The following is a 14868-nucleotide window of genomic DNA, read 5'->3' on the forward strand; positions in this document are numbered from 1 at the left end:
CTTTGAGTTCTAATTCTTGTCTTTTACATATTACTTTTAAATCCATACGGGCCTTCGGATTATCCTTCATTTTTCCTTTAACATTTATTACTGTATTGAACACATTATCAAACACATTTTTCTCCACATGCATCACATCCAAATTAAGTTGTATCAATAAGGTCAGCCAATATGGTAGTTTCCAAAATATAGATTTCTTTGTCCAATTGTGATCCTTCTCAAATCCAAGGAAAGGTGTCGGACTACGGGCATCTGTTAATATATCTGAAAAGTATCGCAATCTTCTTAAAATCTTTATGCCAGACAATCTTGTCGGTGGACCTTCCATTTCAGTTGTGCCTGCTCAAATCACATTCTTTTGTCTTCGAAACGGATGGTCGCTGGATAAAAATCGACGATGACACTTAAATCAGCATGGATTCCTTCCATGTGTTAATCTAAATGATTTTGTGTCCTCCATGCAATACGTACATGCCAACCTCTCATGTGTGCTCCAACCAGATAACATACCATATGCAGGGAAGTCATTGATTGTCGATAGAACAATGGCCTTTATATTGAAATTTTGTTTTTTGTGAGAATCGTACGTGATAACACCGTCATCCCACAGTACTTTTAGTTCATCAATCAATGGCCTTAAATATACATCAAGATTTTGGCCTGGTGAGGTCAGACTAGGGATAAATAGAGTCAAGAAAAGATTCTGATGCTTCATACACAAGCTTGGTGGAAGGTTGTATGGAGTTATAAATACTGGCCAACATGAGTATGAAGTTGATCTACCCCCAAATGGATTAAATCCATCTGTACATAGACCAAGTCTAACATTTCTCACTTCTATTGCGAAGTTCTGATGAGTAAGATCAAAGTGCTTCCAAGCTTCCGCGTCAACATGATGCGTGATCTTGTCTTCATCATGTCAAACTTTATTTGCATGTCATCTCATGTGTTTAGCTGTCTTTGAAGACATATACAATCATTGCAATCGGTGAAAGGAAAGTAGTGGTGCGACTTGTATGAAACTTCTTTTGATCTCGTGCTACCATTGCCTCTTGTCTTTGGCTTGGACCGAGGATGCCCACATGACCGGCATGATATGCTATTTTTCAGATTCTTGAAATATAACATGTAGTGATTTAGACAAGCATCTATCTTTTGATACCCCATACCTAGAGCGTTGACCATAACCTTCACACGATAAAAATTTTGTGGCAATTTCTCATCTTTGGGCAACATACTCTTCACTATCATGCATAAATGGTCAAAACATGATTGACTCAAATTATACTCGGACTTCAAATTCATTAGTTGAAGAACTGCAGACAAGATAGTGTGACTCTCGCAACCATTCCAAAGTGGCTCATTAGCATCTCTAAGTAAATCATAAAATCTACTAGCTGCATCGTTTGATGCTTCTTCCTCTAACCCAATTGTTACATCACTAGGACCCCTAGCAGAACCTAGTTTTGTTCATGCGGCATCAAATATCAAATCCATATATGGATTATCGTGCACCACATCCACCCGTGCGTCAAAATTATTCTGAAATTCTTCACCATGAAAGGTCTAATTTTGATAATCACTCACAAAACCCTTCCTGTATAGGTGATGTCTAACGCCATGAGGTTTTACAAATCGATTGTTCTTACAAATCTTGTAGGGACACCTAATCCGACCTATGGGATCCACTGTACTAACACTTGCTGTTATAAATTCAATAAAACTTTTAACATCATCCATATATTCATGCGATACCTCATTGTCAACTATCCTATGGTACATCCATTCACGGTTTGCAGTCATTTTATCATATGATGTTACGAATAGTATCCTAACCAATTAAAAGAGAAGCATCAGAATGCTATAATGAAGAAAACATCAAATTTATCATGCAATATATTATGTGTGCTATATATTTGATATATATCACACTCACACACACACACACACACACACATATATATATATATATAATATAAATATATATAATGTCATACAATCACAAGAACTATGATGCATGCATTGATAACTTAATCTTTTCATGTGCAAACTATTCATAACACGATACATTCATTGGAAGCATGCTTTCATTATACAATTTCACATGAAAGTCATAATCAAATTAAAAGTAACTACATGCAAGCATGGATACAATCACATCAAACATTGCAATACATCCAAATCATTCATATAAAAAAAAAGTCAAACATGTACCTGCAACAAACACACTCCAATATCCCGCTAACTACTATCATGCCTAGCATGAAATCCGTACTCCAAAAATAAGAACACTTCTATTCACATACATTAAAATCATGCTCAGCATGATCTCCAAACTTCATCAAAACAATCCTAGATATCAACAACCAAGTGAGTGTGTGAACAGAAAATTGTTGCATCCAAAAAAATTAAATAACATGTGATGCGCTTGCATCACTTACTCACCACGGGTATTTACCCGATTTGAATTGCTTTTGCCTTTCAATGTTTTTCTTATTTATTTTTGCATTGCATTTTTTACAGCATGCGATGCTTAGCAATAAGCATCACGCAATTTGCTTAGCAACGTACTTGTAAAGAACATATATACAAAACAATACAGGGAGGAGGTTCGACCCCTCCCTGGCAAAAAAAAATTAACAGGGAGGGGGCTCGTCCCCTCCCTTGCAAAAAAAAAGAGAGGGGGCCAAGCGGCCTCCTGCCTCCTGTCGGCCACCCAGAACCCAAAAGAGAGAGAGGGGGGCGAGAGACGTGACAAGGGGGCCACCGACCTCCTGCCGGCCTCTCGGCAACGAAACAAAGAGAGGGGAGGGCACTGTTTCGGGTTGTCGGCCCTCCAGCAACCCGAAACAGAGAGAGGGGAGGGCACGACAGAGGTTGCCGTCCCTCCGACAACCCAAAAGAGAGTGAGGGGGCGAGAGACGTGGCAGGGGGGCATCGACCTCCTGTCGGCCTTCTAGCAACAAAACAGAGAGAGGGGAGGGCACGACAAGGGTTGGCTGCCCTCCGTCAACCCAAAAGAGAGTGAGGGGGGCGAGAGACGCGACAGGGGGCTACCGGCCTCCCGACAACGAAACAGAGAGAGGGGAGGTCACAACAGGGGTTGTCGGCATTCCGGCAACCCGAAAGAGAGTGAGGGGGGCGAGAGACGCTACAGGAGGCCACCGACCTCCAACCGACAATGAAACAGAGAGAAGGGAGGGCACGTCAGGGGTTGCCGACCCTCCGGCAACTCGAAACAGAGAAAGGGGAGGGCACGTCAGGGGTTGCCGGCCCTCCGGCAACCCGAAAGAGAGTGAGGAGGGCGAGAGACGCGACAGGGAGCCACCGGCCTCTTGCCGGCCTCCCAGTAATGAAACAGAGAGAGGGGAGGGCACGACAGGGGTTGTCGGCCCTCCGACAACCCGAAAGAGAGTGAGGGGGGCGAGAGACGCGACAGAGGGACACCGGCCTTTCGGCAACAAAACCGAGAGAGAGGAGAGCATTGTTTCGGGTTGCCGGCCCTCCGGCAACCCGAAACAGAGAGAGGGGAGGGCATGACAGGGGTTGCCGACCCTCCGGCAACCCGAAAGAGAGTGAGAGGGGCGGGACCAAGAGGAAGGTGAAGAAGAGGGGTGCGGGGTCACCTCTGGTTGTCGGACGAGAGGACGACGGCCGGCGGGTGGGCGACGGGAGGAAGCGGGGCGGCGGGCAGCTGACGGTAGGTCGATGGGAGGGTGGGCAACGAGAGCTCGACGGGCGACAACAGAGAAAAGAAAGGAAAAAGTAGTTCGAATTAGGGATTTACGGGAAATTTAGCAATGGATTAGCGACAACTAAATGTCGTCGCCTATTCCATCACAACTGTGGGACGAAGTAGCGACAGAATTGGTACGTCGCTAATTCGTCGTTAGGTAGCGACAGATTAGCGTCAGACTAATTTTTGTCGCTAATTCCACAAATAATTTGAATGGTAGCGACAAATATTTTGCTCTCGCTAAGCCGTCACTAATGGGCGACAGAAAGAATCCGTCGCCAATATCCGTCGCTATTTGAAGTTTTTCTTGTAGTGTTAGCCATCGTCCTGTCAGACGGCCTCCCTCTCTCTCTCTCACACACACACACAACATTGCTTGACAGCCTGCTTGCCGCGCCGCTGCGGTGGTGGTCCTCCAATGAGAGAGAGAGAGGGTTAGGGTTACTCAAGAATCGTTTGATCTGAAGATTAGACGACTCCTATTGGTTCAAACCTGCAAACTTTGCTAGTTATCATACACACACACACACACACACACACGAAAGGGGGGCCGTCCAACATCCAAAATCTACAACCAATGACTATCTAACAACTCTTCTCCAATGCTTAAGCATCTCATCAATCGGACACCATATATTTGTTTTTTATAATTTATTTAGTAAGAAATATGCTTTATACGAAGACTTTATGACATATAGACATGTTTTTTCAGAACATAAAAAATTGATGGCTCATAATGCATTTAAAACTTTATAATACAAAGTATTGTGGGTTGTTTTTTAGTGCTTTAAAAAACACATCTAAACATTGAAAATTTATAATCCAAATAATGTCGCTCATTAAATGAATGATAAAAAACCAATATCTAAAGTCCTATCAATGAAAAACTTGATTGTTAGAAAAGGAACACCATAAATTATCATCGGTTGTAGATTTTGGCCTTTTATTTGGCTGGAATGTCTCCCTTACCTATATATATACCTGATTGGTTGGGATCATCAATTTTCGATATTTTTTTTAAAAATTCTAACCTTATAGATGTGTTCAACATGATTGATTTACTAGAAATTGACACTTGATCATTTGATTCGGATGCATGAATACATTTTTATGAGGTTAAAAAATCAATTTCATAAATTTTTTAGGCTTCAAATACCATTTTTTTCATAAAAAATGCATGACCCAAGTGTCAATTTCTAATAAATCACATCTGTATGGACATAATTTTGAAAAAACAACAAAAAAATTCCTAGTGGCTAGGGTTGGTACGTTTTCTATCATGTAGGTTTTCATCTCTCTCTCTCTCTCTCTATATATATATATCTATATATATATCTATATATATATATATATACACACATGAAGGGAGATGGTTCGGTCTTGCTCTAAAAAGTATACTTCCAATTAAGTTTTACTCCGTCTAAACCGTTAGATGTGTTCATCATTGCTTTATACACGTATACACACAAACCAAGAGAAAGAGAGAAAAACACAAACCAAGAGAAAGAGAGAAAAAGCGAATCATGTTGGCACAAATAGATTCATGCAGTGTTGTGAGAGGCGTACGCCTCAATACCTGAAGCGTACGCCTCAGAGGCGAAGCGCACGCTCAAGGTATTGAGGCGTTGCAGTGAAGCGTTTCAGGCTTGAAACGCACGTTTCACTCATGTGAAGCGCACGCCTCAAGTTGAAACGCGCCTCGCTTCTAAGGCGTAAGCATCAGGTTGGTGTTAGTTATTTGATGATCATTCTGCTAGTGAACGGCTCCATTAACAGAAGGCCTCACGAACAACGACCGGAACGGATCATACGCTTCGTCGAGCTCTCGCTACGAGACATCGACGCCAATGACGAAGATCTCGCACCTGAAACAGGCCCCCATGGATTCAATGAGGAGCAACTTATACATGCCGGAGGCAGAGTCGTGAACAATTTGGCAGAATTCTGGATGGTCCAGTCCAGATTTCGGAAGCCTTATGCTCCTTCGCGTGCCTGGGTTGATGATCTGATAAATTTGGGGACTTGATGGGGTTACGAGGGAGGGGTCGCTCCCCAAACAGCAGATGTCGTCGCACTAGGATAAGATGGAGGGGCAATCATCGTAAATCTCGCTTGATGGTGGCGTCAGAACAGGCTGCCAGAGTGTTTCCTTCTCCACGCGGAAGAGGGGATTGTTGGTATCGAAGAAACGAAGTTCCTCGCCCATTTCAATGACAAAAGAGGGCTCCTGATTCTGCTTAGCCCGAAGGAGGTGGGTCTCCACGAAGTCTTTGGAGTCGATTAGGGAGCACCAACCTCTGCAAACCAGCCTGAATCTGAGGAGGGAACTCACGGGAAGCCTCGAGAGGATGGCTGCGGTGATGTCGTTTGGGATGATAAGTAAAGGGGAAGAAGAAGGGTCCTCTCGCTCCATTGTGATTTGCGACCCCCTCCTCCTCTGTGTCAAGTTCCTCTTTCATTCCCCCGTGCGGCTATTTCTGGTGCGTTGCTCTCTTTTTCGTAGCTTTAATTCAGGCGGTTATTCAGATTTAAATTCGGGTTTTTTCCTGATAATGACATATTATGATGTGTTTCAAATATGTACCACAGAGAGTGGCCGCATCTTCTTCAGATTTTTTTAATAGCTTCCTTGTCAAGATTTTCTAGTGCAAGATTTTTTGTGTCATTGCTGTGAGCAACAGAGAATTCAGTATCTGATGCGGGTAGCAGTAATTGAGTATACGTAGCGAATGACAAAATTCTTGTGATTCTGATTTTTTGTTTTTCAAAATTGAGATGCTTTTTGTTCATTTCGTTCAACCCTGGACAAGCCATCAAACGTACCCTAATTGATCTTGTGAGGACACAATTTATTTTATATTGTGGTTTATTAGTAGTTTTTATTTAAAATTTTTATTATTTTATTAATATTATATATTTTATTATTTTGATCATGAAGCTTACGCTTCAACGCCTCGAGGCTTACGCCTCGCTTCATAACAAGCTCAATGCCTCGCTTCGCCTTATCGCATTTAACAACCTTGGATTCATGTAAACCACCGTGCAAACGAGCATTTTCAATATTTTTTATTTTTAAAAAATCTGGTTGCATGAATGTTTTGTACATGTTTTATTTTTTAGAAATTAGCTATTGCATCATTTGATTAGATATTTTTATAGTGTTTCAAAATCAATAGCTGAAAATCTTGATAAATATTCAAGCATCAAAAATTTGTATTTATTAAGCAAAAAACCAAGATCTAATTGTTGATTTCTAGCAAAATGGACTATGCTAAACACATTTACACGGTTGAATTTGCAAAAAAAAAAAAACATGAGAAATACCAAGTTTGAATGACATAACACACACATCCCTTGAACGAGGGTACCTTGTCTTCCTCGGGCCCTGTGCCCCCACATCAAATATGGGACATGAGTGTCCGGTAAAAGCATAATGCAAACCGAACTTGTGCCTTGGACGCAGAGGTCCAGGATAATTGGTCATGGACTATTGCATCCAAAGTGTTTGAAAATGTGACCTAACTACTAAGTTGTCTCATTCATAGTTACTAAAAACAAAATGGATATGAGAAGCGATGCGTGATGAGCGATGCATGATGCGGAAGCAAAGAAGCGAGTTTCTAAAAAATATTATGAAATGGGAAGCGGGATGCAACTGTGAAGTGATTATGCAAACAAGAAAAATGAAAAGGAAACACATAAAAATCATTATAAAGCATGGGCGAAAGCTAATAAAAAATGACATGAAACATGTAAGCTTGTTATAAAAAATTATTATTTTTTTAATATAAAAAACAAAAAGTTAGGGAGAAGTGAGCAAGAGAAAAAACATTAAGAAATAAAAAAAGAATTGATTTGAGAAACCAGAAGGAAGCGAGCTTTACACTAAAGGAAATAGAGTTTCTTGTGTTTTGGAAGAGTGTTTGAGAAGCGAAGCAAGAAGCTTTTTGGTAACTATATATGGTCTCATTCAACTACAATAATCATAAACTCCTAAAATCTCATAAGTTACTCTACTCACTTTCAAATTGCAAAATTATATGTTTTCCTTACACTTCCAGAATTTCACACTTCACAACTGACTTACTTTCAAAAAATGAAAAGTTTGATTCTATCAAGAAGAAAAATGAACTTAATCTTGGAAATGTCTTTTCCTGTTAAAAAGCTTACAAACTTATACTTTTATAATTTCTGAAATTTAAAAAGCACAAGTTTTAACTATAATTTTATCGGGTTTTCTTACCTATTTCCACTGCGCATTCAGGTATTTCCAAAACACTGGCTTATTGGTCCACTCTCCATGCATCGCTTCTCGCACCCCTCTTTAGAAGTGGATATTAGAATCGGGTTAAGCTTGATCCGACCCATACCCAACCCATTTTAACTCCCTAAATCGCGCATTGCCGATCTAGGGAAGTGGGGTCCGGGCTTGATCTAAAAATTCAAATTTTGCTTTTGCGAAAACCAACGAAGGGTCAAGCCAACCAACCCAAATAAGTCTGGAGATACGTTTCGTCCATCTGGACCAGTTCAAATATGGATTCAAAGAATCCGAACCGTTTCCGGATACTATAAACAGAGCGAAGAGAGACCACAGTTGCGTTAGCTTCCTCCAGGTGATGGTAGGTGTCCTCCGGAGCTGAACGTAGCGATGGACCCAAACCAGGTTGTTCATTTCTAGCACCACCCAAATCCATCGTCCTTAAGAAATGGATCTCGTTGATACATGGAATTTTGCTGCAATTATATAGGAATTGTTTGATTGGTGCTGATCTCAAATCCTTCTTTTTTCTTTTTTCTTCTTCTCATTCTCTCTCTAAATTTTAAATGATTTATCAATGTGTCGTTTGTCATGATTTATGTTGTTAACTGCAAGGAATAGGTGATTGTTTAGGTCTAATATGCTCAAATTTCTCCTTGAATTTGGCGAATTCCGTTTTGAATCTCGGTTCTACTCGATTTGTTTAGGTGAATCCTGGAGATGATATTCTATTTTTCACAATTTCGTTGATCATTAGTTTTGTGGTTCCAGAAGAAGTTGAATCTTTTGGCAAGCTGATTGACAAAAGATGTGCCTAATTGGATTTTTTTTTGTCAATCTTTCTTTTGCAATAAAATTAACATTCTTTATCAATATTTCTTTTACAATATAATTAACTTTCTTAAGGCTGTCTGGAGACTCCCACTTATCCTGAAAAGTGAGATAGTGTGGGAAGAGCTTATTCTAATGTTCATGTGGGCACGGTTTGTCGGAATGTTGCATTGCAATCCACCTACAAGGATGTGGGATAAGTTGAGATATTGCATTGCGGAGTAACAGCGCAATATACCAACTTATCCCACTTTTCTACATTATGGGTGTGATCCAATCCTCTTTTTGATTAATCACGGATCTGGTGCTGCAATGACTTATTCATGCTGGATCCACATGTGTCTCGTGCTGTGGGTATTCCTTTCTGGGCAGTTTTAACTTCAATTGTAACTCAATTATGTGGCGTTGTTTTCTATGCAACAGGTTACGGAAGAAAATTATGCCAATCCGAAGACTTGTTTATTTCATGTACTGTTTAAGGTTCATGCTCTTCCAATCTTAATTGTGTTTAATGGCAATATTTGTATTCACATTTCTTTTTAATGCTTTAGTTGATGTTGTTTTGATCTTGATTCTTGACAGTCAGCTGCTTTGGCGTTCTACATTCTCTCAGCTCTATTTGTGAGCAATTTCGTCATCATATTTGTTATTACGGTGTTTTTATCTGCACTAGATTTTTGGGTCGTTAAGAATGTCAGCGGACGAATATTGGTTGGCTTACGATGGTGGAATGAAATAAATGAGCAAGGAGAAAGTGTGTGGAAATTTGAAAGCCTTGATCAAGAGGTCTGTGGTGTTAATTTTGCCTTAATATATCCTCATCATATGCTGATTATTGGATATTTCATGGCCCATATGGTACGTGGAAGTAACCTTCTATTGTTTATTCCTCTTACCTTTATTTAGTCTTTGGCACGGATGAATAAGAAGGATTCATGGCTCTTCTGGTGGACCCTGTACCTTACAGTATGTTCTTTATTATCTTTTAAAGTAGTCAAAGGCCTCAATGCATGTGTTGAAATTGATGCTTGTGATGTTGGTGCGGAATTTACCCATTGGAAAAGCATCTGCCTGCAGTATGTGTTGAATCTATTGTGAAATGTTTTGATTAGGTGTTACACTAATTTGAACATATAATATTGACAAAGATAATGACATACTTATCCAGACATAATTGGTTTGCTTCACTATCTCTGTTTTTGTCTTTCATCAATACTTGGGAACTTAAGCATTGTCAATTTATGAAAGGCATGATGCCAAGTTGACGTTCTTAATGTAAGGAGATCAAGTTGCCAGTTGTTGAGTGCCACTTTTCTGTTGTTTTCTCTCCTATCTGTTATCAATTTTTATAAATGGCATTGCTGATATGTTCATGCTAAAGTACCTGGAATGAAGATTCATCATTGGTAGTCATCACCATCTAACATCAAATTTGTCACAATCAAAGCATTGATTCTCCATCAGATACCCTGTTGCAGATTTGGCAGCTGATTCAAATGAAGTTGTTAGTTTCTATATGGTCCTTTACACATTGAATGCAGTACAACAATTTTAATTAGCTCAAGGCTGATATGGTAAGTGCTTCACGGGCCTAAGGATAGGGCCAAGCTCGAGCCTGATCTGACAAGAAAATACAAAAGCTAAACAGGTCAGTCCATCATGGAAATACTAAAATCAAGATGAGGAAATTTAGAAGGCCTTATGTGACCAATGAACATGGGCCTTAAAGTAGGCAAATGCTAATTTAATGCTCCCTGAAGATGCATAGTTTCTGAGAAAGACAGAATTTCCCCTACCGTCAGGAGAGTGTGATATATTATTGATATATGTTATTTATATGAATATTATATAGAACAGAAATAGTTAATGTATTTATGTATTTTTAACACACACACACACACACACACACACACACACACACACATATATATATATATATATATATATATATATATATATATATATATATATATAAGTGACCTGCAGTTGGGTACCATCCCAAGCCTGGGCTGATTCTTTATCTGAGAGAGACAAAGGCTCAAGTCTTTCTTCCTCAGGCCTGAGCTCGACCTCCAGATATCAGGCCAAGCCTTGCCCATTGCTTAGCTTGCCATTGGATAGTGATATATATTTCACATAACCAATTTTCCTTTATCTAAGATACTTATTCTTATTCTGCAGTCCGTTGCTTGGATCTTCCTTGGAATATTTTCACTGATAAGGTTCCAAGCAGATTATGCTCTAGCTGTGGGAGTTTGTTTGAGTCTAAGCATTGCAAACATTGTTGGCTTTACTAAATGTCGCAAAGGTATGCTTTCACTTTTCAATTAAGCTCTTGAATGATGGATTCACTTGATTGCTAAACCTTTCGTTATCAGATTAAATTTTCTCGTTGGTTGGAGACTGAATTCTATAAAACATTCAGACTGATAATGGCCTGCTTTCAGTTCCATTGTAACAAATTGAGAAACTGAGTTTGTTTCATATTTTTTACTTCATCCATTTCACATTCTTTCTTCTTTTTCGAAAATTTAGGATGCTTAGAGTTAGGGATGGTTGAGAAATTAGTTGCAGGCTTGCAGAACACATTTTTGAAAAGAGCAAGGGGTCGACGGCCTATGCCATACTAGGTGACCAAGAGTGCTCAGTATGTCTAGAGATTCAGCCTGACATATTCAAAATCATGACCAAGAAAGTGCCCAGTATGTCATAGATATTTGTGCCGACATATACAGAATAAACTATCTAGATGTTCAGGCATGAGAAAATATAATGTGGACTGCTTATCTATTGAATGCCAGGATTGGGTGGATGGGCAATTTTTGGTGATAGTTGTTGACCTGTACATGGGCTTAGCTGGAGGACCCACTGTTCCTCTGTTTAACAAACAATTTTTGAGACTTGAACGCTTGCTGTTAATTGGGAAGTCTTCTAGGTTCAGTATTTTATATTTGATTTTACTTGTGTCATTTACCTGTGCCAGTCTGGGGAAAGCATGATGGAGCCTTTGGAACATTTATTTTCAGGAAGGGTCAAGCAGCTCTTCAAACATGCAACTCTCTAAAAGCCTATGTAAAATGAGACAATCCTGCCATGTTAAAATTCTCATTTGCAAAGGCTTTCCAAAATGAAAAAATCACAAAAAATATCCTGGCATTTCCAAAAACTTCCCTGTATTTGTCCAAATATAAAAATAATGACAAGCTTCTTTTTTCATATTTGTCTTTTTTTTCTTTAAATTCAAGTGAGGCTATCCGAGATTTATTCATATGTGTCTCCTTTTTCTACCATCCATGTTAATTCAAATGCCAAGTTAGCCCTTATATAATGGCTTAACCTGGCAGTAGGTGCTGTATTTGATTTTCCAATCATTCATTTCAGTGTCATCTTTATCTTGGGTGACACTACCAATCTCTGAAGCTTAGAACCAAACCAAGACATGATTTACCATCATCATTTATTTTTCACTCCTTTGCATGTATATCATTTCCCCTTTAGCTATTTTGTGCATGTGTGTGTGTGTGCTCACAGACACGTGTGTCCTGGATATCAAGTTATCAACTAATGTGGTTGAACTTGTGGAAGCATCAAGTCTAGCATTGATGTTTTAGACTATGCGCCTGGTCATTTTATTTTCTGATTCATTCCTGTGTTGTTGTTCATAAGAATGATGTGGTCTGCATGATGTACGCTGCTTAATTTTGACTCTTTTATGATTATTTTTATTTTCACACAGATACAAAGAAGCAACTTCAAGCATTTGCATCTAAGACAATTGCTTCTCGCGTTCAATCAACAATACAATCGGCATTCAGTGTAGTCTGATTTCATACAGCAAACTGGATGAGGCTGAGGTTCTTTGCGTCATCCAAATTGGTTTAAACTTTTCACTGCATGGGATTTATATGTTTTCTCTACAGTGTCTTCTTGTTCTTGTGCGTTCATTCAGAGATTTGGGGTGTGAGAATCTGAACAACCATCATATCTTTGTAGAGCTCAAGTGAGTAGATCTTTCCGCATAAATAACAGGGGCAATTCTTTGTGAAACTGATGCTAACTGTTTTTTGCATTATGTTTGCCCAACCTAAATCGCAGAGATGGTGGTAGATAATAATAAATTACCTGTGGATTTCACTTGATGGTTTTGATGCACTCAAGAGTCATGGTCAAGGTGGGGTTATTTTTCTTAGATTCATCAGGCTACGTTGGGGGTCATAATTATAAAAATTTAAAAAGGTAATTTAGAAAACCTTTTTATAGATAAGAGTATTATTATTGGTAGGACAATTTACAGAAACTGCCTGACATTTGGATCATTATATCTAGCTGCTTGCTTTTTTCGTTCATCTTTCAAAGTCGTGCTTGGTCCAGAATCATTAAGTCAACCTTTGTTTAGTCAAACCGAATGGCTAAAATGCGTATGATCGATTTCTTTAATGGGAAAGAAACTTGTCTCAATTACTTAAGAAATGTGTAATATCATTCTTAGAAAAACGTTAGTATCAAGCTCATTTTTATTAACATTTCTCCATATAAACAACAATTTCACTTTATAGAAGCACAATTTTTACTGACTTGTAGATATTATAATTTATAGAAAAACTATAATACAATAGTGATTGATTACATATGAATGTTTAGTTATTTAAATTTGTATGTATCTTTACGAAAATATACATTTCTTATCAACTTTTAGAAACTCTTATCAATTCTTCTAGAAACCGTATCAATGTTTATTTGAAACTCATATCAATATTTCGCGTTGTATCAATTTGTTTCAACTAAAAATGTACCAAAAAACTTTTTAAGCCTTCACGTACCAGTACCCGTTCACATTTCTGGCAACTACGGAATAGGTAACATCTTGTTTTTAAACAGAGAGCTCATCTTGAATTGTCATTGGGGCTCGCACCTTACAAGAATCTTGACCAATCTCTTAGATGATAAGTATGAGCACAAATATTGTTTATGTTTCTCTCTCTTACCCCACCCAAGAGCCCATCTTGAATTGTTCATCACGATATACCCCTTTATCATAAAAATATTCTCCAATCACTTAGATGATAAAAATATGAATCTTTATCCTTCCCCCATTTGGGGAAAATATTGGCTACTCTCAAGCGAACCGTATCCTCTAGTAGAAATAGCCTATTTGGTGTAGGTGAGACTCTGCTCTAGGTACGCTTGATGCAACTTCGATGGAGGGTGATAGGCCCAATTTTTGGGTGGACTCTGTTAAGGATCGAGAACCCAATCGAGGTGAGGGCGCTTTTTGGAGGTTTGTGCGGAGCACGAGAGGATGACAAAAGCTCTCCAATCGCCCATCGCCCTAGCTTACATTTTTTAGTGTCAAGAGAGTGGTCTAATCGGATTGGATTCAAAAGCCTGCATAGAGATCCAGATCTAAAGAGAGTTTTTATAAATAGGTGATTTGAGAGAGAGAACAGCTCAACTATTTGACGTGACCTCTTGATTTTTTTTTCTTTACTCTTTTTTGGTAATTATTTTTAAACTCTTTACGTTTTTTAATTTCAAGTTTCTTTCCTATTATTTTATTTGCAAGTAGCCCAAATAATCCTTAGTGTTGTAAATCGAGCCCTCTTGGTTTACATCAATTAGTATTAGCGCAAAGAATCATCACTTCATTTCTATTCGAGAGACTATCTTGTTCGATTCTCAGATTCATCAAGTGCCAATGTTTGGAAGAGAAAGTGAGCAACACATGAAAGAAATAGAGCTTGAAAGCAAAGAGTGACCACAAGAACGCTTGACGTCATTGCAAGCGAAGGTTTCACGGATGAGCTATGATCTCTCATTGATCGTTCAATCACTGCAAAGATTGGAAGACGTTCAAACTCATCGATTCAAAGAGTTAGATCAATGGATGACGAGTGTTGAGCGACGATTTGAGAAACATCTGATGGAAGACGAATACCCAAAAGAAATCGAGGGAGCGACATCTATGTACATCAGTCTGTAGCCGGCGTGCAGTAGGGAGGATATTCTGGTATGCAGCACAGTCGCACCATCGTCAGGTTTG

At 39.0% G+C, this 14868-nt stretch overlaps 1 protein-coding gene across 1 annotated transcript; it reads left to right on the plus strand.

The window, feature by feature from the left end:
* Positions 1–8355: 8355 nt before the first annotated feature.
* Positions 8356–12936, plus strand: LOC149826763 (Golgi apparatus membrane protein-like protein ECHIDNA). The gene is made up of 6 exons (XM_090020127.1): positions 8356–8402; positions 9252–9308; positions 9411–9614; positions 9735–9794; positions 11010–11136; positions 12565–12936. The coding sequence occupies exons 1-6, from the start codon at positions 8388–8390 to the stop codon at positions 12651–12653; spliced, it is 552 nt and encodes a 183-aa protein (XP_089876253.1). The 5' UTR covers positions 8356–8387; the 3' UTR covers positions 12654–12936.
* Positions 12937–14868: the final 1932 nt, after the last annotated feature.

The sequence above is a fragment of the Nuphar pumila genome, chromosome 10 (genome assembly GCF_984573655.1).
Source record: "Nuphar pumila chromosome 10, dmNupPumi1.hap1.1, whole genome shotgun sequence".
Taxonomy (NCBI): domain Eukaryota; kingdom Viridiplantae; phylum Streptophyta; class Magnoliopsida; order Nymphaeales; family Nymphaeaceae; genus Nuphar; species Nuphar pumila.

What these genes read in the sequence shown, in the direction of transcription:
- LOC149826763 (XM_090020127.1), top strand. An exon ending in TTGAAAGCCTTGATCAAGAG is followed by an intron (nt 9,615 to 9,734) that starts GTCTGTGGTGTT and finishes ACCTTTATTTAG; the next exon opens with TCTTTGGCACGGATGAATAA. An exon ending in GGTGGACCCTGTACCTTACA is followed by an intron (nt 9,795 to 11,009) that starts GTATGTTCTTTA and finishes CTTATTCTGCAG; the next exon opens with TCCGTTGCTTGGATCTTCCT.